Source organism: Cimex lectularius, unplaced genomic scaffold (genome assembly GCF_000648675.2).
Source record: "Cimex lectularius strain Harlan isolate CLEC.00 unplaced genomic scaffold, Clec_2.1 scaffold3, whole genome shotgun sequence".
In the NCBI taxonomy this organism is placed as follows: domain Eukaryota; kingdom Metazoa; phylum Arthropoda; class Insecta; order Hemiptera; family Cimicidae; genus Cimex; species Cimex lectularius.
In genome coordinates this window covers 1,856,713-1,880,459 of record NW_019392688.1, presented here as the reverse complement: position 1 = coordinate 1,880,459, position 23,747 = coordinate 1,856,713, and the positions used below count along the sequence as shown (strand labels likewise).

The window sequence follows — 23,747 nt, the reverse complement described above, 5'->3', positions numbered from 1 at the left end:
TTCAACAATATTTAAATTTTGACATTATAAGTGAGAAAAATAAGGATAAAATACAAAAAAAAATTCTTCAAAGTTTTTATTTTATATCTTGAATAATTTTTTGATGGCGGCCAAAATTGTGCCATTGCGTGTGTTTCTAGGGTCCTAAACCACTCTAATGTTTTCTATGGATACATGGAAACCTTTCAAAGTTACCAGCTTTTTGTGATTTTCGAGAGGAAAATCAGAGGGTTTTTTCCTGGCTTCGTGCATAAAAATATTAGCCTCAATCAGAGATATTAGAAGGCCAAATAATTTGAGGGTGGAAATTGCACATATTTTATATTCAGGGGTTTTTCGTGTGCAAAAAATGCCTATTAACTTCAATTTTTGCTTTAAAAACAAAAATTAACCTACTTTGATACATTGCTGTCACAAAATAATAATATATTGTATTTCAATAGATTGCTTGATTCGATATATTTTTAGTTTGTTTTAAGGTTAATTTTTTTAAATCAAGAAACAGAGTTATATGTTTTCTACATTCCTTCAAAACACAATAATACAATTTTTTGGGAAAATAAGAAAATTTCCCCAAATTTTTTGCTTTACATACCTCCATTTTTTTTTTTTTTTTCTTCTTCAACACGACTCCGTTATCTACAGTAAACTTTATAAGGAGTAAGAACCTTATAAATTACAAGTAAATGTATAATTTTAGTCTTCGTCAATAAATTAGAACCAGAATATAAAATATGTCGTTTGAGGTGTTTTTGTTGATTTCATTTTTATTGTTTCGCTGTGGCTTGCATAAAATCTAAAGTCTCTGTTTTCAGTATTAGAAATATCGACCACTTTTTCACTCATGAACACTCTTGATCAAAGTCTTTAAGATGAAAGCAAATTCATCTGTTACTGCCAAGCTTTCAATCTATTTAGGTTATCATCAAGACAAAACAATTTTAAATATGTGTACAGATTGACATATTTAAATTTTTTTACAGGCGATTTCAAATTTCCTTGAAGACCGACTCCGTCCCAATATTGCCAAGAAGTTTAGCATTGGCAGAGTTGGGAGTCAAATTGTCTTGATTCTTCAAGGAAATTTGAGTTCACCTGTAAAAAACTTAAATAAGTCAATCTGATAAATCATGATTTAAAAAAAAATTGTTTTCCAAAATAAGACATATTTGGCCTACTTTACCAGAAGAATTTTCTTTTTTGAAACTTTTTAAATATTTTAGCCTCATTTAATACAATCCTTTGTATTATTTTCTTACCACATATAACAAAGCAAATCAACTCATATATGAAGGGAACCGTGGAAAAACGATGAGGGTCCATTTTTTTGTCAGAATCGAGATTTCACCAGCATCTGTTGGCTTGTGTCATGAACTATTAACTTGCCAAATGTTGCTAGGGAAAACCATTTAGATTCCACTAAAAATCATGTTTCAAAATGGGCGGCACAGTGGAAGAACGATGGGACTCCTGGGTACCTAAGAAAGAACGATGAGGCTTCATCTTCTCCAGCATTTAAAATAAGTCAATAATTTCGTGGTCCGCTTGACCAATTAATATATTACAATTAATTAAGGTTTTTAGTTGAGATAAAAAAGTCAATGGCACGATCGTGATCGAGGTCATAATAGCTCAAGTGGTAGAGCAGCAGCGTATCTAGCCGAAGATCGTGGGTTCGAATCCCGCTCGTGCCATTGACTTTTTTATCTCAACTAAAAACCTTAATTAATTGTAATATATTAATTGGTCAAGTGGACCACGAAATTAGTGAATTTAATTATTTAAAATGAAGTATACTTCACTAAAGCTCTCCGTGGCCATTTCATTTGTCATCGAGAATCCAATCCGATTACACTACATTTGAAAAATGGCAAAAAGGAGGGAAAATTCAAAAGGTGGGGTTGAGATGGGAAGTTGGTGTCCGAGTGGATCGAGATCACGATAGCTGAAGTGGTAGAGCAGCGGCGTATCTATCCGAAGATTGTGGATTCAAATCCTGCTCGTGCCATTAACTTTTTTTCATCTCAACTAAAAACCTTAATTAATTGTAATTTAAAATAATATTATTTTAACAACATATTAACAGAAAAATTCAGCCATGCGTAATGTAATGACCAACAATGTTTAATACAAGAAGCAGTTTAATTTATATTCTTTTCTCGCCACAAATGAGGCTGTTTTCTACACTTACGATGAAAGTGTAGTGCGCAAGGGGGCAGATGAAGTTTGCTCTTTCCTTGACCGTTTTGTCACCAAAATTCTTCCACAAACAGTCAGAACGCTTATAATTTTTTGTGATTCATATACAGGGCAAAATAAAAATTATACCGTTTTGCGATTCCTCGACCATCTCGTGCCTCATTCCTATTCACGATCCTGTGTATTATTTTTTTACCATATATAACAAAGCAAATCAACTCATATAATATTATAGCCTGAAAAAACATGCACAACACAAAATTCCATATTTAAAAAAAAAATTAATTAATTGCTTAATTTTTTTCTCAGCCCCTAAGGCACATTGGCAAGAATGCTCGTATACTAGTCTAATATTTTTCATTTTAGTTTAAAAAAAAAAAAAAAATTAAAATTGGTGATCACACGTCTGCAGCCTCCCCATACAATTTGAAGATTCCTCACTTTTAATTAGAACTTAAAATTCTTTGATCGAAACTTTTTTAATAATTACATTTTCGTTTCAATTTCAAATTCTTGAATCCCAAATGTATGAACAAAAACGGGACATCATTTACAGACGTAATGAAAGTCTCTCCTAACTATGTTCCCAATTAATTGAAGGATCGATGCATGAGTTTTATTTTCATTTCTTTGTTTTCTCCAATGGGTACACAAACACAGGAATGAAAGGAGTAATGGATGTGAGTAGGCGTGATATCGTCACATCAATCATAACAGCGGCCAACAAGAAAATGAAAGGCAAAGCGAGGAAACAGATTTCGTCCACATCAGAAGAATTACAACCAGATGTAAGTATGCATAACTATTGAAAAATATCCCTTCCTGCACTCGCTTTGAGCATGTAAAGGTTACTACTTTTCTTACTTTAAAAACAAATTGACTTTTAGCAAATTTTATTGACAGTAGCATTAGTAGTAATATTGTTAAATTAAAAATGTAAATGTTATAGGTTGGATTTTATTTTTTGAACAAATGGTGGACTAATTATTTTTATTTTTTAACCGATATTTTCCAATTTTTTTCAACAGAAATATTTTATTTTTATTTTGTTTTTCTGCCAATTATACTAGAGGTTTCTCCACTGTTTTTTCGCTTTTTTTCCTTTTGAAATTTACTTCTGTTAACATTTATTTATTTGTTTATTTAAATATGAATGTTATTATATTTCAGAAAGGTGACAAACATAAGGATGGTAATAGGAAGGGTAGTGGTGACGGAATAGACGGCGAAATGAAATCTGTGGCCTGCGCCCTTGCCTCCGGTGTCAGGGAGACCGCTATGTTCTCAAAGTCGATGATTGTAACACCACAGCTCGATAATGGTAAGTGTTCAGCTATGTCAAATTTCAAATTCGACGAGCATTAACGTTCTCACCGTTTCAGTTGAAAAAGAAGTAGAGGAAAAGTGCATAGAAACCGCGGCAGTTAAGCCGCCTACGTCAAACGATGGGACGATTGTGACGTATACCGGCTTGTCGGAAACAACCCAAGAAAGAATAAGAAGGTAAACTATTTCTAGTCCATTTTGAAATTCCATAAAAACGTCACATAATATTTCTTTGTAGATCAATCAGAAAATGACTGTTTATACCAGTTGTAAATTTTAGTTTTTGTAAATAGTTGTGCTTAATCTGGTAGTAGTGATATCCCTTTCCGTTCTACTCTCTTATTAAATACCTCTTTAAACAACTCTTCTTCATCACTAGGTCTTATGCCTGTCCCCATACCCGCTCCCTCTGGACCCTCATTCAGTTCGTCTAACTTCTATTTCTCCTATCTAACCCCAGCCGAAGTCCTCGAGGCCATTTCCAAATCCATACCAAATCCCACTGTAATGCCATTGGAGTTGATGGCATCCCTATCCATTTTCTTAAACTCTGCCTTCCAATATTACTACCTGTTCTACTTCACATCTATAACTACTCACTCCAAAATTCTGTTTTTCTGACAGCCTGGCAAAAAGCTCTTGTCCACCCTGTCAATAAAACCCCCAACCTATCCTCGCCTACAGACTACCGTCCCATTTCCATCCTCTCAAACCTGTCCAAGCCCCAAGAAAGATTAGTCCAAGCACAAGTCTCCAGGCACCTTGAACAGTCCCATCTTCTCAACCCCCTCCATTCTGGCTTCCGCCAAGGTTATTCCACCCAATCAGCACTAATAAAAATTACCAGGACCTCCACTTAGCAATGGGGCCAACGGAAAGTTACTATACTTGTCCTTCTTGATTTTTCTAAAGCCTTCGATTCTATCCCTCACTCTTCTCTCCTCTCTAAACTCGAATCTTTTTCCTTCTCCACCAGCACCATCCGTTGGCTCCACTCTCCTACCTTACCAATCGCCACCAAGCTGTCTCCCTTCCCAATGGCCTTACCTCCTCCTTCCTCCCTCTAAAATCTGGGGTGCCCCAAGGCTCTAGCATCTCTCCTGTCCTTTTTTCCATTTATATCAATGATCTGCCCGATTCAATCCAGTCCTGTAACTTATCACCTATATGCCGATGACTCAGTTTCACTCAGCCATTCTCAAGATCCAAAAAGATCTAAACTCCATCAACGAATGGGCCCATAAAAATTCCCTAGTCCTCAATCCGTCCAAATCCACCGCCATAATTATCAGGTCCAGGCAACTCCTCAATTCCCTCCCCAGCATCCCACCTCTCATGCTAAATAACCATCCCATCCCTTCTGCTCTTCGGTTAAAAACCTAGTAGTCTTTGACCAAAACTTTTCCTGGCATTCTCACATTTCCCAAATTTCCCGCCATTCCATTGCCTCCCTCAGCCTGTTTCGTCGGTCCTGGCTTCTCTTACCTTTCTCCACCCGCAAACTCCTTGTATCTTCCCTTATACTTCCCTTCTTCGATTATAGCTGTTTGGCATACGGTGGTCTCTCAGAGGGGGAGAACACGCGATTGAAGCGTATCATGAATTGTTGCATAAGATTTGTGTACGGCACCCCACGGGGATCCCGGGTGTTGGGGTGGTATTCCCAACTTTCCTGGTTATTCCCCTCCTTCCATGCACAGTATTTCCTAGGTTGCTTTCTTTTCCAGACCATCCACACTTGTCGTCTTCCTTACATCATCCAATCCCTCCAATTCAACTCCTTACATCTCATTCGTAAGACTCACTCATCCCCAATCGACCTTATCCTTCCGCAACATACAACCCATACCTTCAAAAGATCATTTCTGATCCGAGCCCCTAAACTCTGGAATTCCCTTCCCCTTTCTATTCACGCTGCCTCCTTTTCCTCCTTTAAATCCCACCTGTACATTCACCTTCTCTCCCTCCAACCTTACGTTAACATTTGTTATTTTTGTTTAATATTCTCGTAATTTTGTCTTCTGTCCTGCCTTATTGGTATACATTGTGCCAAGATTTCTATCTTTTTTTTTTACTTGTAACTACATAGAAGGAACTTCCTTTATTTATTTCATGTAAATTATTCTTAGGGGACACCAGTCCCAGAATAAAGTTATTTTTCTTCTTCTTCTCTTTTAAATTACTTCTCTTTTCATTTTGAAATTTATTAATTATTTTATTAAGTTGTGCAAGTGCTTTCCCTTATTTATTTACCTGAGAATTATCCATCCCGAGAACGTTTGCCAAAGCTCTTAGCTGTAGACAAACTTGGACCTGAAATTGCACTTCTAGAAACGCTACAGAAAAGGAATGGACCTTCTTGATCATTCTCGGGTTGAACTTTAATTATTTCATTTTACCTAACTATGTAAACCTCCCTTTTGATTTATTTTTATTTAAATTCCTTCTTGTGTTTGTAAAGATATTTCAAAACGTTACTAAACTATTAAATAATAATAAATAATTACTAAATTTCTTGGTGTTTTAAAGGTTTGAAATGGAAACAAAAGCCATGCTTCAAAGGGATAAAATGCTCAACACACAATTTTTAAGACCCATCGCTCCTCCGGGTAAATTAACAATTATACAAAATGCGTTATAAAATATTAATCGATTTTTTTCATTACAGCTATTGGTAATAAAATAGCTGAAAAAGGAAAAGAGGGACAGAAGGCCGACGGCTTAACACCGTTGGACAAGTGGAGGCAGATAACGTCTCCTCCACAAAAGGAAACTGAAGGTGACAAGGCACGGCTAGCTAGGTGCGGGAGCCTCGACTCACTCACCGAATCATACGAGCAGAGTCAGACCCCGATGAACAATAACATAAACGAAGCCAGTAAGTTGAAACATTATTCCCTACACTGTATAATTTATAATAAAATTTCAAAAAAAAGAAAAGAAATTCAGAATATTATGATTTATAGCGTGCAAACAATATATTCATTGTCGAATCCCGCCTTGGAACCATCGGCACTGACACAAGGTAGAATTTGTGTGGTTAACAGAAAACAACTGAAAAAAAAAATAACCATTCTTTAACATTCTTGACACTTTTCTTGTACTTTGTGTGTTTTTATAATTTATTATTTTAGAAATGATATTTTCATTAACAGTTTTGTTTTTATTCATTTATTAATAACATTCATTTTATTACAAAAGTTTGTTAAACATAACTATACAAATATCTACCACTTTTTCAACACATACAAAATTAATAAATAAAAGTTAACATTTCTATTATTTTTACATGGGGAGGCAACAGGCTTAGAATCATTGATTTTAATTAAACTTTTTTTTGGTGATGCAAGGTTAAAATACGTTTTCAACAAATATGTAACCTGTTTTGCTAAGTCACTCAGCCACTACATCAAAATTATATTTCACAGGTCTAGCATGGGCATTGAAAACAATTGACATACAGAATTTGTGACCAAGCGACATAGCAAAGTAGGCTAAAATAATTATTTAGCTAGATATAGAAGACAAATTTTTATGAAAAAAAAATTTTATTCAAAATTTTCATCTTTTGATATTTTTCCCCCTGAAAAGACTCATTGCTCTACCAGAAATTTTTCTCACTTTTCTTACGACTAATGGAGTGAAATGAAAATGTTGTTGACTTAAATTGAAAGTAGAAAAGCCAGCTTATCAACTATTGTCATAATTCACTAGTTTCATGGTCCGCTTGACCAATTAATATCTTACAATTAATTAAGGTTTTCAGTTGAGATAAAAAAAGTCAGTGGCACGAGCGGGATTCGAACCCACAACCTTCGGCTAATATCATTCAATTAATTAAGCTCACGATAGCTCAAGTGGTAGAGCAGCAGCGTATCAAGCTGAAGATCATGGGTTCAAATCCCGCTCGTGCCATTGTCTTTTTTATCTCAACTGAAAACCTTAATTAATTGTAAGATATTGTCATAATGTTGAATTTGGAAAAAATCCAGAGGAGTTGTGAATTTTTAAGTGGAACATCATGACACCAGAGAAAAAAAAATCCTCAGCTAATCCAGCTCAAAAATGACTTTTTATATAAAAATTTGTATTTAATTTTTTTTTTAACTTACTAGGGAATGACCAGGTTGGTGAGTCACAGATTTAGACCAAACTTTTTTTGGTGATTCTACACTCCAAAATATTAGACGTGTATTGTCTTGTGGTTTTGATGAAAAAATTTGTGCAAGTTGAAATTTTCAATTTTTTCATATTTTTATTTCGCTGTTCTACTTACATCTACTATGTGACTATATCATTACACAGCTTTTTTTTATGTAGATGCAATAAAAATATAGTAAAAGTTATCAAAGTTATCAATAACCAAAAAATTTCTAAAAACCAAATGTTTTTCAAGTAAACTAGATCATAGAAATTTTTATTCATGAAACTAATAATATATTTCGTTTTAGCACATCTAGAGAGATGACTAATTACAAATTTTTGTTTGAATTAAAATTTATCAGTTTTTTGGCCCCTAATATTTTACCAATTTTTTAGAAATCTCAAAATATTTTATTTAAACGGCTATAATTTAAAAATGGCTAAAAGGATTTTGACATCAAACATACCATTTGAAAGAAGAGGAACGAAGCTTTTTATCAATGTGTGCACTATTAAAATATATAAAATATTTCTATAAGAAAATGTACAAAATAGCAAAATTATTTTTTAGAAATTAGCCTCGGTTTTTTTTTTTTTTTTTAATTTTTTAAAAAATGCACGACAATTTCTTTAAAACCAATTATCAACCATAAAAATTGGTCTCCTAGGTATTGAGAAAAATTATGTTAAAGCTTACACTAGGAATGTCAGTTGTGCAGAAGGTCATTGAAATAATCACTCAAAATTTAATTTACCTGGATTCCCATAAAGATTTGAGCAAGTAGAACGGTGAAATAAAAATATTTTTAAAAAATGGAAAATTTAAACTTAAAATTTTTTGTGAAACTGTAACCTTAATCACAAAGTGGCGGATACATGTCCGATATTTTGGAGTGTAGAATCACCAAAAAAAATTTGGTCCAAATGCGTGACCCACCAACCTGATCGTCCAACAAACATGTACAAGAGAAAAAAAATTAGATAGAAAACAAATTTAATTCCTCTGTCCTAGGACCAATGGCATGAACGCACAGACACATTTTTAACCTAAATATTTTTAAATATTTACCTAAAGTATCACCAAAAAAAGTTTCATTATAATCACTGATCACTTGTACATAGTTTCTCTTGTTTGTTTATTTTAATGTAAATGAAAACAAAACAAATATTTTTTTATAATTCATTAAGCTGTCTACTTTTGTTATAGCCATGTATTTTAAGTTTTTTGTGTAGTTTTGTAACAATTTAAATATTAATGCTTTATATGGAAGATAAATCACAATTTACACATTATTTTCCCAAGCTGGCCTAATCACTCATCTCACATAGCTTGTAATCAAATTAAAAGACATTTTCATTTCATGAATTTCCCAAATACTGACGACCTCAACAGTAAATTTGCCAATTTTATTTATAGTTGTCGGGGGAGTTGATCTTGTATCAAGTCTGACTCTCACATTCGATGCAAAAATGAAATCATTAGGTCTCATATCACCGACCGAAGCCGCAAATGGAGAAAACTGTGAAGAAAGCGAAGATGGGAAATCATTTCGGGACCCTTCACTCCACCGAAGTTTTACATCTCCAAATTTAGAGGTAATTTCTATAATAAAAGTTAAATGTTTTCCATAAATTGTCTTTAATTCTTATGTATTTGGTTTTACAGTTTAAAACATTAGAGCTTCCAATTGTTGGAAATTTAAAAGAAGAAGAAAAGATCGAAGTCGAAAAGGATGACGAGAAAGAGAACCAAGTTATCAACGGTGGTAAACTCAAAAGATCCGAGTCGTTCAATAAACGGGAAGAGAAGAAAGACAATAAGCTTCTTAGACGGAGTGAATCGTTAAATAAGAAAGATTCAAGTATGAACAAATTAAAACGGTCCGATTCCCTCACTAAGACGGAAAAGACAGACCTGAACATCTCAAAGAGGAAGCAGGCGCTGGAGGCTGCGACAAAAAAGATGAAAAGGAAGACAGGAGGAGGAAGCGAGAGGTCGATCAAGCGCAGGCACACTGTCGGCGGTACCAAAGACTTCGACAAAGCAGCCTGGCTCGACAACAAAGAACGAGAGGTGAACGAAGAAAGGCGAAGCTCCTCCCCGGATCTCTCCGCCGATATAGTCAGACCCATCCTCGTCTTGAGGCCACACTCAGTCATTGCGGACTCCCCTCTCGAGTCCCACATGTGATAGAAAATCTCTTAGATTTTAATAATTAAAAAACTTAGGGAAATAGCACGTTCAGTATTTTGTACATTTAATTGTCGAAAAAATGGAATATTTTTGTATGAAGGCAGGTCACAGAAATTCCAGTGAGACAGCATATCTTTTTGTCTTTTTTTTTCCAAATTAAAAAAAAAAAAACTGTCCGTCCCAAATTTAATAAATGATTAAATGTATTTTTCCCATCTCTGAATGTGTGCGCACTGAACATTCCACTTAATCTTAAAGGTCTATAAAAACCATTAAAATGCGAGTGTTTTTACAACCCCCTTATTTGCGCCCCATTAAAGTTTAAAAACTAACATGACTTGTTTTGTTTTATATTTGTATTATTCCTTTTGTAATTTTTAAGGTATAAAATTGTGAAATTCATGTATTTATTTCATCTCAATCGCTGTGTAAATAATTTTGTGAATAACTTTGTATATAAATTTAGATACCTAGAGTACAAATTTCATTTACCATTTTGGATGACTTTCTTCATGTTATTTTATAATGTACATGTAAGTTTTCTATGTTGTACTAAAATTTGATTTTCATTTTCTGAATATTTTAAAAAGAAAATTTAAAAAAAAATACCTGTGATTCAATTAGGTTTTAAGTTTGTGCAATTTTAAAAGTGTTTGTTTTATTTTTATAATTATTTAAAAACAAAATGAATGAAGATTTGATGAATTTAAAATTGAAGAAAAAACAATTTTTTTTTGAAAATTTCTTCATTCTGTAATATTATGCCTTAGATATCCAATGATATAGGGATAATATAAGATGTATTTTTTCCTTTTTTAAGTTTATTGCACTTTTCATAAAATGAAATGAAGTTGTTTTTCTAGCTTTATGTGGTGGTTGAAAAAAGTTTATAAACAGAGCAATTTTTTTTTTTTTTTAACATGCCTATAAATAAATGAATATTATAAAAAAATTTAAATATTATATTTCTTATAAACACTATATATAATGCTTTTTCTTTTGTGTAAAAATTTTATAAACGTGATACTTATACTTGTTATAATAAAAATAATGATAAATGAAAAAAAAAATTTAAAAAGTGTCTCTAGAATCTCTAATTCAGTCAAGACCCACCGCACTTTACACACTTAGTTGGTCGACAGTTTAGTTGGTAGCTTATTAAGCAGTAAGTATGAGTGTGTACACCCAAGCAATACTTGTCAACTGAACAATTGGATAGGCTGACCGATTCCGTTTGGAACTAAAAAATTGACCATCAGCTTAATTCACAAAGGTGAACAATACAAGCGCACACACTTGTCGACGACCCAATCGGTGATCAACATAAAATTAGCTTGTTTTTGTTCCGTTTTTAATGAGGTTTTTGGTAAATATATTTAAAAAATGGTGAATATTTGCCTGCAGTTGAAAATAATATGCCTGAAATATTAGAAAAAAGTAACAAGGCTCGGAGTGGCATTAATGATGGACAGCTGTAAACAGGTGAAAAACGATATTCACAAACAGTATTTTGCAATAATCCGGATTTTGAGCACTAAATAAACGCTCATCATGAAATTTATAATATAAATTGTACATAAGTGCTTAAAATCAGGATTATTGTGAAAAACAAAGTAAAACCAACCTGTGAAAGTTGAACTATTGTTTTGAAGCCGATCAACAAATATGACTGGGTGGCTGATGTCAACAAAGCACCCAATTTAATGTGGCCTACACTCAGATTAAAAAAGTTTTCATACATTGCAGTGATAGAATTGCACACACTTTCATACTTGGGGATCCAGTGTTTTTGAAAAAAATTGTAAGTATTAAATTCACTAATTTCGTGGTCCACTTGACACCAATTACAATACAAGTTTTTAGTTGAAATGAAAAAAATTTAATGGCACGAGCGGGATTCGAACCCACGATCTTCGGCACAATGATGTCCGAGTGGATCGAGGTCACGATAGCTCAAGTGGTAGAGCAGCGGCGTATCTAGCCGAAGATCGTGGGTTCGAATCCCGCTCATGCCATTAACTTTTTTTCATCTCAACTAAAAACCTTAATTAATTGAATTGTAAGTATGTCGGACTCAAATGCAGGGCCGCTGAATTCGAGCCCAAGACGTTTACTTTACAGTGATGAGCGCCGTGCCAATGCTTAAACCATTGAAGCACTGATGCCTTCACACTTTTCCATTTCCAGTGTTTAAAGATAATGGTTTGTGATAGAAAATTATTCTCCAATTTGCAAATTAAATTTTATCCCCATGATTCTTGAGTCAATTATTATACCTCAAATAACTAATTTCTGTAGACCCTTGATGGGCAACATGGTTTTTTACCTGGTCACTACAGCCTCAAATTTGGTAGTCTTTCACTTTTATACTGAGTTTGAGCTGTTAAACTGCTCACTGTCAGGAGTGAATAGAAAACATTATTCATCAAAGATTAATAATTTACAACATAAAACTCCTTAAATCTTTAAAATGAAGAAGGGAACAATAAATTTGGTAGTGTATAAGGAATTAATTAATGCACTGGAGAAAGTGGATGCAGTTTAAGACGATGATGCTAAAGCGTTTGATACCGTGGATCATATATATATTCTTTTATCCATGTCTGATCTGATGATGTGGTAGTTAGTTCGATTAAGGACTACTTATCTCATAGATTTGTAGGTGTAGATTCTTAACTAGAAAAGGAAAAGCCGCAAGCAAGATCCCACACTAAAGAGCCGTGGTACAGCTGTGGAGGTTGCTTAACAATATGAACCTGCCAGTGAGTTATAAAAAAATATAAAAAAACAATAGATATACTCAGGTCGAGGTGCAAATGTGGCCACCTCTTTTATCCCTATCCCTGTCTGTTAGATGTAGGTTAAATTTAGGGATGGAATTTCAAGCTTATTTATTTCTTCATCAGAGGTTCCCCAGGGATACCATCTAGGACCAATATGTTTCTTCATCTTTATGAATTATGTAAATTCTTCCTTCAATTCTTCAAAATTTTTACTCCTTGTTGATGACATACATAATTCATAGTATATTGTCAAGTAAGATAATGAGCTTTTACAAAAGGACTTGACTAGGTTCTCTTCTTGGTGCTCTGACAATAAACTTATTAAATATTAAACTTAATTATTAAGCTCTTATTAAATATTTCCGAATGGAATGTATTTCCTTTTGAAAACAAAAAAAAACTAATATCTTACCGGGTTTTATATTTCTTAGACGGCTGTGAATTGGAGAAAGTTTCTACCATTACTGACCTCGGGAAATACATGTTCCTTTATAACTCTCTTATAAAATAAGTTATTTTTAGGTCTAACAAAAATTTGTGATATTTACAAACCAAATCTTGTTTTAATGGCCTTAAATTTTAAAAAAAAATTATATATATATATATAAAAAGATCATCAGTGAAGAGAAATATGGCTTCAACCATAATAAATTTCTGAGTTTTGTTTAGCAAAGTGGACAAATTCTATCACCCATCTATTTTCCATTACAATTGTATTCTTCAGTATAATATTTTAACTTATTAAAAGTGAAGAGCATTAGAATGTATTTTTTTAAAAACCATGGATAAAAATAATTCATTAATATTAATTTAAGTTAAATAAGTTTTTTTTTTAAATGATTTTTTGTTTTTATGTTAGGCTGTACTACTGGATCAAAACCAATCATATATGGATAAATTGTTGGTATGTAGCAATACTAACTTTTTCCTTGATTAACTATGAATAACGATGTAATATTTTATTTGTAGGTATGTTTTAATATATACTTATATTTTTTATGATAATGTTTTTACGTTAAAATTAAAAGAAAGGTCCAGGATTTTTTATTAGATTATTATTGAACGTAAATACTCGGTTTGAAAGTACCAGAGCAACGAGGGGGGCGTAGCTCAGATGGTAGAGCGCTCGCTTAGCATGCGAGAGGTACCGGGATCGATACCCGGCGCCTCCAATTAATTTTTTTTCATGAATAGACAATGTACCTTACCAAATTGAATTTTTTTGAACATAATCAGTCTGTATTCGTTTTTTTTTAATTTATCGGTTTGTTCAATAAAATTAGATACTCTAATACGTAATTTGGTCATTTCTGTTATAATAATAATATATTTTACGGAATTATACCAATTTACCAAAAATGTTTAAAAATAGAATATAAAAATACAACAATACAAAAGGAAAAATAAGAAAAAAAAGGAAAAAATTACTTAAGTATTAAACAATATGTAAAGTAAAAAAAAAAATGTTTCATATAAATATACCTAAAAAAAGACACATTTATCATTGTTATTTTAAAGTAAAATAATATAACATATTTTAAAATATTATATAAATAATATTAGAAAACAATTACATAAAAATATGTTGATTAAGAAAGTAAAAAAAAAAAGTATTTTGTGCATATTTAGATGAATTAAATTCAGTAAAAAATTTAATTAGAAATAATATAAGTTAAATATGGAAATATACATACATTGTACATAAGTGCAAGTTAAATAATTTATATGAAAAACATTTTATTGTTATAGAAATAATGAAAGATAATTTAACTTAAAATATACATAATAATTCAAGATTTAACATATCTGAACACTTGACTAGAATGAAGAAAAAGAAGAATTAAAAAATGTAAGATTTGGAAAGTTATTAAGAGAGAGCAAAATAATTGGTGATGGCCAAATTACGGATCAAAATGGTTTCTATAATGCCTAAAGTATTTGAACAAACAGTGTGTAAAAAAAATAACCCCACTATTAATAAATTTAATAGATGAAAACCAGCATGTGTTTATGAAATGTAAAACTACTTTTATGAATTTATTAACTTTTCAACTTCAATTGAAAAAAATTCATGGTAATGAATAAGAGTTTGGCAAATTTCATAACAACTTCCTTTAATAAGCTTTCTAGCGATATACCATTTTCTTTAATTACATTGAACCAAAATCCAAAGCTTTTTTTTTATTGGGAAAAAAGTGGTGGCAGTGTGAAAAATGGGTAGGGGATTAATGTAGTAATACAACAATAATGAAAAATGGCAAAAAGGAGGGAAAACTCAAAAGGTGGGGTTGAGATAGGAAGTTGGTGTTCGAGTGGATCGAGGTCACGATAGCTCAAGTGGTAGAGCAGCGGCGTATCTAGCCAAAGATCGTGGGTTCGAATCCCGCTCGTGACACTGACTTTTTTATCTCAACTAAAAACGTTAATTAATTGTAATATATTAATTGGTCAAGCGGACCGCGAAATTAGTGAATTTAATGAAGTAGTAATACAACTTTTTGTCCTGGGTAAAATTTTTTCCCAACTTTAATTTAAAAAAAAAAAAAATGAAACAAAAAAACATACAATAAACATAGGGAACAACCAAAGCAATAACAAAAAAATCAGACAAAATATCTGCACTAAACAGACCAAAAAAAAAAAGGAACAACAATACAGAAGTTGTAAAACCTAACACTAACCTAATAAAAAAAAGCGCAAAAACAAAGAAACATCCAATTTAATTTGGTTGTTCACTACTTCATTGTCTCTTTTTTATGGATTTTGTTTGATTTTACTATTTTTTGTGCTTTTTTAATTAAGGTTAAGTTTTACATCCGCTGTATTGTTGTTCGTTGTTGTTCTTGAGTCTGTATTTAGTGCAGATATTTTGTCTGATTTTTTGCTTTGGTGTTCGCTATATTTATTGTATATTTTTTATTTGTTTTGTTTCGTTTTTCTTTCTTTTTGTGCTTTTTTATTTTTAAATTTCAGTCAATTTTTGCATCCTTAGGTCGTCCTTCAGTGTTACATCTGGGGCCCCACCTCGTGGGACAACCTACAGTGTTTTAGGTTCACACTAGTTCATACAGTCCACACTGAAAAAGAGAGTTTTTCGTTTTATTTTAAATTTTTATTTTCCTTCTTTATCCAGCCCAAACATCGATTTACAATTCCTTCCTTAACATTTGCTCTATGAATTATTCTTTATGACTTTTATTGCAATTTTAGAACCTTTATAGTACCTCCCCGTAACTTTTATTTGCCAATTTACAAAATTTACAGATATGGTATTTATTCAACATTGTATTATGAACAGTAGATTTGTATTATATAACAATGGCCTTCACCCAAAAGCCTAATGGCTTGTGCTAGGTGAGATGATCAGTCATTCTTTCAAAATAACCATACATGAACTACATATTATTATTTAAAGTTCAAATTGTTACACAAATATTATTTATAATATGTTTTACGAATGATTTTAGGTACATTTAACTACATATTGTTATTTAAAGTTTGTATTGTTACATAAAATATTATTTATAATATGTTTTTTGAATGATTTTAGGTCAGCAAAACTGTTTATATTAATTTTGTTGGTAAAACAGAAGTTAATAGCAATATTACATGGGTTTTTCTTACAAAAGGTGGTTCTATATCTTTGTATGCTGATGGAGGAATCTCAATCTTGGTTCAAGTGGAGAAGTTGTGGGCGATTGATAATTTATTATTCCAATCTTTATAAAATTTAATAAGTAAATTTAATAAATATATCTGATTGAAATTATAAACTTTAAAATATTTATACAAAAGAATGATGGAGTACAATCTAGGTTTTTTAAAATTATTTTAATTATTGTAAGTAATCATCTTTTAGTAGATAAATTTGCATTACCCCATGTTACCACACCATAAGAGAAAAATTGACTGCACAAGTGCTAGATAAATTCGTTTTATGGTATTTATATCAATTATATCTCTTAATAATCGAAATTTATAAAATAATGATCGGATTCTTTTTATTATAGTTGTTATATGCTCTTCCCATCTTAGGTTTTTGTCTATGATTAATCCTAAATATTTAATTGAACAAACTTGTTTAATTTCAAAGCAGTTAGAGCAATTTTTGAACGAGCAATCGCCGTTATGTACTATTAAATTATACTATATTGCTCTCGTTTTGGATACTAAATATAATTAATTTAGTTTTTTCTGTGTCAAATAAAAGTTTATTTGTACCAACTTCGTATTTTATTTATATTTCCAGAGGTTTTTATCATTAATTGTTCATTTGTTTCATTTAATTAGTAAGACGGTGTCATCAGTGATCAGAATTGTGCAGTCTACGTCAAGGTCAAAAATATCGTTTATATAGATCAGAAAAAATAATGGTACCAGGACTGTGCCCTGGGGAATACCATAGTTTGATTTAATTTTGGGGGGATAATGAATTATTTATTTTAACTACTTGCATTCTATCCATAAAATAACTTTTGATCAATTTTAAAGCTAAACCTATTATGCCTTTTTTCTCAAATTTGTTGAATAATATTTCATCGTCTATTGAATCAAATGCCTTGATATTGTCTAAGAAAACTCCCGACAATTTTTTTTCTTTATCCAGTTTTTCATAAATATTATGTATTACAAAGTATATTGCATCTGAAGTACTTTCATGTGTGAAACCAAAATGGTTTTCTGCGAAAAAGTTTTGCTGATCTAAGAAGCCTTTAATTCTTATGTACACACACTTTTCTAATAATTTTGAAAGAGATAACGTTAAAGAGATAGGTCAATAGTTTTCAATACATTTTTTATTACCACTTTTGAAAATCGGCACAATTAATGATTTTTTGAAAATTGTAGGAACTAACTTTTAAGGAAATAACTTATTACTATAATTTATTTTATAATCCCTGGAACAGTGCTTAATAAACCATTCTCAAAATGTTAAGTTCTACAACAGCCTTATGCTTTAAATTGCATTGATGTTAATTTTGCACTTAATAGTTGATAATTGCTTCATACTGCCAACCAATCAAGTTATACCAGCACATGCTAATGTTTCAGTAAGCTAAGGATCTGCATCTGGTTCTTATAATAATACATCAAACAAGTATATTTGCAAAAATATGCATATTTGAAAGTTGTCCAATGAATTCAAATTGATTCTAAAGCCATCATTTATCAATAATTTTTTTTTATTCTTCGCATTGCAAGCAACTAATTAAAGAGTATTTTCCAAATCGAACTAAATCACTGAATTTGCCAGCCAATTAAAACATATGTGAGTTGATTCACATTAAAGTGATTTTGAGATATTTGTTTTATATTATTTTAAGCGTTACAAGTCAATTTACATTGAAGCAATCTTGTTTCTAACTTCCAATATTAATGATTTGTACGATGTCGCACAATGTGTTGAACAGCCCACTGATTTACAGAGTTTGCCACTTTGTCATTTTTTAATATTGTTTTCAAGTTACCAGCTGTTTTCGCTTAGGATGTGCATTCAAAATTAAAATTTAAAGGCATTTCTGAGGTGAATATTTAGTGTTATAATCTTATTGTTGTTTTATTAGTAAGGCATCGCATTTTGTTTTGTATGTACATATTGCACTTGATCTTAAGTTTTGGCGAGTCTCAACTCTCAAGCTATCAGGGATTAGGAACACTCATGTATCGAATGCTCAGGTTTTGTTGTTTCAAACATAATCCACAAGAAAAACAACTCGGCACTGTGGTGAGGCGTTTATTTGAATTTGATTTCTTTTCTGTTTCTTTAATGTTTGATGCTTCACAGATTTTCTAAAATGGGTGTTTAGTAAACAAGTCAGAAGTGATGACTTTCAAATTTGTTTTATATCATTCCACTCAACAATTATGTTTTTTTTTAGTTAGTTAACTACACACATATGAGATGTCTCTTGTTCAATGTTCAATGTCCCACCCCCATTAACTCTGTCAAACTTACACTATTTATTCGACATTTTAAGACTTTTTTGGAGCAAGGCATCATGCGATGGTACCTGTCATTATGTCATTATTGTTTATACAATTTCTATAAAGATGATTTTATTGTTGTCAATACTGTATTCTACATTTATCACAGATTATTGTTATTAATAAAAAAATATAAAAAAATCAAAAAAAAAAAAAATTATTTGGAAATCGTGAGATGCGGTCTGATGTGATGCAGGTTTCAGAAAAACATTTTCTTTATCGTGCCAACGTTTCGATCTTTATTGAGATCATCTTCAGGTCCTGGGATTTACAAACATTGTTTAAATTTAACAAATACATGTAGGATATGGAAAAAGTGAATTTATACAATGCAAAAAATATTTTTTATATTCAATCAAAGTATTTCTACTCACTCAAAGTGTTTGTTTTCTGCGTAATTGTGCCCTTCTTGCACTGTCAACATGACACTTCACAAATTCACTTTTTTCCACATGCTACATGTATTTAAACATTTAAACAATGTTTGTAAATCCCAGGCCCTGAAGATGATCTCAATAAAGATCAAAATGTTGGCACAATGAAGAAAATGTTTTTCTGAAACATCACATCAGTCCACATCTCACGATTTCCAAATAATCACAGACTAACGGTCACTAATCACCACACATAAAAAATAATATATTAAATTATATAATTTTAAACCATTATAACTTTTAATATGGATTAAAATAGTACAGCTATGTTTTATGACAAAGGCAATGTTTTCCTCGTCTAAGTAGTGTTTTGTACAAAAAAAAGTGCAACATTAGTTTGGTTGTTTGTGATCATTTTGGTCTAGCTATCGTTGCTATTTTGGCCTTTTGACATTGGAGTGGTGGCTCTGATCATTATGTTTTCTTATTTATGCTTCTGATTTGTAATCTCTCTCTCTCTCTCTCTCTCTCTCTCTCTCTCTCTCTCTGATTTTTAGAAAACCATAAACTCTGAACAAACACATCCTGTATCTGATAGACCAAAATATTGAGGGTAGGCAGACCAGAATGCACCTCATGAAGAAATCTTACAACAAAGACAGTAGTACAAATTATGAATGATGGAGTGAGTGTGGAGTTCAATCCTTTTTTTAAAAAAAAGATGGTTCACATTAAGTACTTAAGTACACATTATGTAACTTAATGTGAGTAGGAACCCTCTTTTTAAAAAAAAAAGGACAAAGACAGTAGTTTCATATATTTCATATCCAGGGCTTTTGGCATGTCAGTTAGAATAAAATTTAAAATTTAGTGTCGATTTTTTAAGTGGTTAAATCATCTCAATTATGTATTAAAAGTTTTAAATAAAAACAAAACAAAAAAACTTGTAGGCAAGCAGTACTCAAGTCAAAATTTTAAATGAAAAAGATGGCCTATCCTAGTGGATCTATTAAAGTTGCGGAAGATTTAAATAGTGGAGACAGTTCAAAAATTGAAGAAACTCCTCTAAACGTTTATAACAGGACGACATTTTGCAGCAATCTCAAAGGTACAACTAACAAAGTGAAAATTTCCGAATTATTATTAAACTAACAAACAGTGGTTTTTTAACGTACAAAGGGATGGCTCAAGATGAGTTTGATCATTCCAGCCAGACACACTGTCGAAAAATCCTGTTCGAGGAGTCACCGTCAGTCACCGACTTGATGATGATAAGGGAAGAGAGCAACTGTCATCAGGAGGGTATCAAAGTCGTCTACATTCACTCAGGTTTGCACTATGAAACTAACAACTTTTAACAAAAATATATTTTCTTCTTTTGCTCTAGATGATTTCGATGACTATGATGTTGAAGAGATAGATAGTGAATCTGGAGAATTTGAAGAGAATAAATTGGACCATCGACAATCAGCAGATATAACCAAGTCCTGAATGGTTCATGTGTACATTTGTCAAGCCACTAGTGAATACGCTTTTACAACCCTTTTCTCAACACAATAAACATTTTTCAAAAATTATTTTTAAACAATTTAACTGGATTATGAGCATAATTTTGATGATTGTTAGTCATAAAAGACTGTATTTAATATTTTATATTTTGAAAAGTTTAAGTATTTATTTTTTTAGTTGAGATGAAAAAAAGTTAATGGCACGAGAGGGATTCGAACCCACGACCTTCGGGTAGATACGCCGCTGCTCTACCACCTGAGCTATCGTGACCTCGATCCACTCGGACATCAACTCCTGGGGGGGGGGGTTGAGATGGAAAACCTTAATTAATTGTCATGTATTAATTGGTCAAGCGGACCACGAAAGTAGTGAATTTAAGTATTTATGTTATTTAGAAAATGTTTTCTCACATATTTTCTCTAACACTTCATGTCACTGGTGACTTCTCCCTTCCTTCCACTGTGATCTATAAGATTTATTGACGAACTGACCTATTATTCAATTAATTGTACACAATTTTTTTAAAATGAAAAATTTGTGTCACAGGTAGGATTCGAACCCATGACTTTCGGCTTCATTAATTTTTTAATTAGTGTTTCTATATGAAACCGCAATTTGCTTACAATTGGAATAAAATTGGGAAGTCAAAATGAGAAGTTTGTGGCAGGTAGCTCAAGTGGTAGAGCAGCGGCGTATTTAGCCAAAAGTCGTGGGTTCAAATCCTGTCTGTGACACAAATTTTTCATTTTGAAAAAATTGTGTATAATTAATTGAGTATTTATAGAATTAAGTAGAAGCTGATAAAATAATTAAAAATTTAGTATGACCCTACTATATTTCCACAGTGAACTTAAGGTAGTTGAGCACTTTCTGGATTTCTTCTTTGCTAATTTCCATAGGAATCGCCTTTCCAGGCTCATGCTTTGAAGTCACATGTTCTGATGTATGCTCATTTTTACTTAGGCATTTTTCTGTCTCAGTTTTTCCTCTTTTTTTGGGATGGTAATCGAATGAACAATGCCCATAAGAGACCTATTATTTTCTTTAATCCATGCCTGCTGAGAGAGATTTTTGTCTTTCTGGCTGAGACGTTCTTACATGTGTATATCTGTGCAGCTTTTCATCCTTTTGAAGTATTTCTTGTGCCCAGTGTTCTACTGCATGAAGCTCAGCTTGGAAAATTGATAGGCCTAGAGGTTAGAAAGCATAATTACCAAAAATCTTTTGGTACAAAGTCCTCCTGCCCCAGTAGCAGGTGTTTTCACCAAAGGGGATAACACAATTTAGTACATAAAGAATAAAACTAACAGACAAAGTAGAATAAAATGTATTTTATTTAAATATTTGCTCTGTTTGTAACATAATTGAAGAACTAGAAACGCTAATTCATTCTATTAATGGCAGAACAGATATAAAATTATTGTGGAGCTTTGGCTAACAGCTGAAATGTTAAAAAGTTTAAATTAATATCTAGTTTTGCAAAAACGAACCATCTTCATATTGTAGGATTTGTTAATTGTTGTCACTGAAAACATACCTTAAGCTAACAATTGTAGAATGAATATGCATTGCAAAAGTGTTGGCAGTTAAACAGCCTTAATCTGGTTATTATAAAAGTGTAGACCTCAAAAGGGAGATTTTAAACTATTTTATGAAATACTAGATAGACCTATAATTAAAAAAAAAAGTAAAGTGATTATAATAGTCAACAAGACAAAATAGAAGTTTTAATTATGAAAATGATCATAATAATATAATAGTTTCGGGAATTTACACCCATCATCAGAATCTACATTTTAAAAGACATTAATATAACACTGGATGTTAGTATTCTATAACAAATTAAAAAAAAAAAAAAAAGGGAGTTTTTTATATAAAAAATCACAAATTATAAATATAAACAAAATAATGTCCAAAAAATCCATGTAACATGATAAGACTTATTAAATTTCTTCTCATTTCTTCCCACTTCTTTTATATTTTTATATACAATTACGCATTGTGACATACTACTCGTAATTGTATATAAAAATATAAAAGAAGTGGGAAGAAATGAGAAGAAATTTAATAAGTCTTATCATGTTACATGGATTTTTTGGACATTATTTTTTTTATGATTTGTGATTTTTTATATAAAAAACTTTCCTTTTTTTTAAAATTTGTTATAGAATACTAACATCCGTGTTATATTAATGTCTTTTAAAATGTAGATTCTGATGATGGGTGTAAATTCCCGAAACGTTCAAAAAATTTAATGTAAAAATAAAACAGAAAATAAAAAAATAAAAAACGTGGAGGTTTNTTAACTAAAAACTTCCATGTAGTTTTTTAATTTTCTGTTTAATTTTTTCATTAAATTTTTGTTCGTTTTGGGAATTTGCACACATCACTGGGCATCTACATTTTAAAAGACTTTAATGTAACAATTAAAAAAATCATATGGGAAAGTTTTTTTATTAAAAAAATCACAAATTATAAATATAAAAAAGACAATGATTTTTAAAATATCCATGTAACATAAAAATTATTAACTTAATTGTTTTTTATTTTTATACATAATTATGTGTATTATGATATCCTTCTTACTTCTTTTATATTTTTATGCATAATTATGTGTATTATGACAATTTGAATATGTCAATATTTTTAATTATTGTTGTATATATTATTAATTATAATTTTTATTATAACATGGATTTTTTTTAGACATAATCTTTTTATATTTTATAATTTGTGTTGTTTTTTATAAAAAACTTTGCATGTGATTTTTCTGTTTACTTTTTATACATTAAATTTTTTGAACATTCGAGAATTACACCCATTATCAGCATGAATATAAAAGACATTAATATAGCAAAGGGTATATTATTCTACAAAAAATGTAAAAAAAAAAACAAAAAAAAAAAAAAAACAGGTGGAATATTTTTTATAAAAGAAACCCACAAATTATTATATTTTAATTATTCATTATTACTTATGTACAGCTTAATAGCTCTTTTAGAACTGGGTATATTCATCCGTACAAATAAATGGAATTCCCCGTTTTATTTAAATATTTATTTGGAGGACCATTTGTCGTCCTTATACTATAAATAAAAGCTCGATTTATTTCGACATTTGTCGAAAAACGGTTAATTGATTATTCCCTTAAAGCGGTAAAAGGGAAGGCGCTTTTGGTGGATAATTGCTCATGGGGAACTATCTGGACTTTCACATCCGTCTGGGGGTTTTGTG

General features: G+C 31.2%; 2 protein-coding genes and 1 non-coding gene across 13 annotated transcripts in view; all 3 read left to right on the top strand.

Annotated features, from left to right (window-relative positions):
* The window catches only part of LOC106662175 (rho GTPase-activating protein 21-A), a 218,089-nt gene extending 207,579 nt beyond the window's left edge, over positions 1-10,510 (top strand). For 5 of the 10 annotated variants that reach the window (XM_024225817.1, XM_014386029.2, XM_014386034.2 and 2 more), the window contains 7 exons: positions 2,860-2,987; positions 3,370-3,520; positions 3,582-3,702; positions 6,055-6,134; positions 6,194-6,403; positions 9,086-9,264; positions 9,335-10,509. In XM_024225817.1, coding sequence (XP_024081585.1) covers positions 2,860-2,987; positions 3,370-3,520; positions 3,582-3,702; positions 6,055-6,134; positions 6,194-6,403; positions 9,086-9,264; positions 9,335-9,859 — 1,394 coding nt within the window. In that variant the 3' untranslated portion in view covers positions 9,860-10,509. Of the gene's footprint in view, positions 1-2,859; positions 2,988-3,369; positions 3,521-3,581; positions 3,703-6,054; positions 6,135-6,193; positions 6,404-6,491; positions 6,551-9,085; positions 9,265-9,334 lie in introns of those variants that run through there. The other 5 variants (XM_014386031.2, XM_014386030.2, XM_014386028.2 and 2 more) reach the window with 2 other exon arrangements.
* Positions 10,511-13,744: 3,234 nt separating this feature from the next.
* Positions 13,745-13,817, top strand: Trnaa-agc. The gene has a single exon. It is a non-coding gene; the product is annotated as a tRNA-Ala (tRNA).
* Positions 13,818-17,924: 4,107 nt separating this feature from the next.
* LOC106662080 lies at positions 17,925-20,581 on the top strand. 2 transcript variants are annotated; one of them, XM_014385888.2, is made up of 5 exons: positions 17,954-18,169; positions 18,259-18,370; positions 19,955-20,112; positions 20,184-20,333; positions 20,392-20,581. In XM_014385888.2, exons 3-5 carry the CDS (start codon positions 19,983-19,985, stop codon positions 20,493-20,495), a joined length of 384 nt encoding a protein of 127 aa, XP_014241374.1. In that variant the 5' UTR covers positions 17,954-18,169; positions 18,259-18,370; positions 19,955-19,982; the 3' UTR covers positions 20,496-20,581. The 2 variants fall into 2 exon arrangements, with proteins under 2 accessions (XP_014241373.1, XP_014241374.1); XM_014385887.2 differs by lacking the exon at positions 18,259-18,370 and having other exon boundaries at positions 17,925-18,169.
* Positions 20,582-23,747: the final 3,166 nt, after the last annotated feature.

What these genes read in the sequence shown, in the direction of transcription:
- LOC106662080 (XM_014385887.2), top strand. Translation starts at nt 19,983, where the DNA reads ATGAAAAAGATGGCCTATCCTAGTGGATCTATTAAAGTTGCGGAAGAT. An exon ending in ATTTTGCAGCAATCTCAAAG is followed by an intron (nt 20,113 to 20,183) that starts GTACAACTAACA and finishes TAACGTACAAAG; the next exon opens with GGATGGCTCAAGATGAGTTT. An exon ending in AGTCGTCTACATTCACTCAG is followed by an intron (nt 20,334 to 20,391) that starts GTTTGCACTATG and finishes CTTTTGCTCTAG; the next exon opens with ATGATTTCGATGACTATGAT.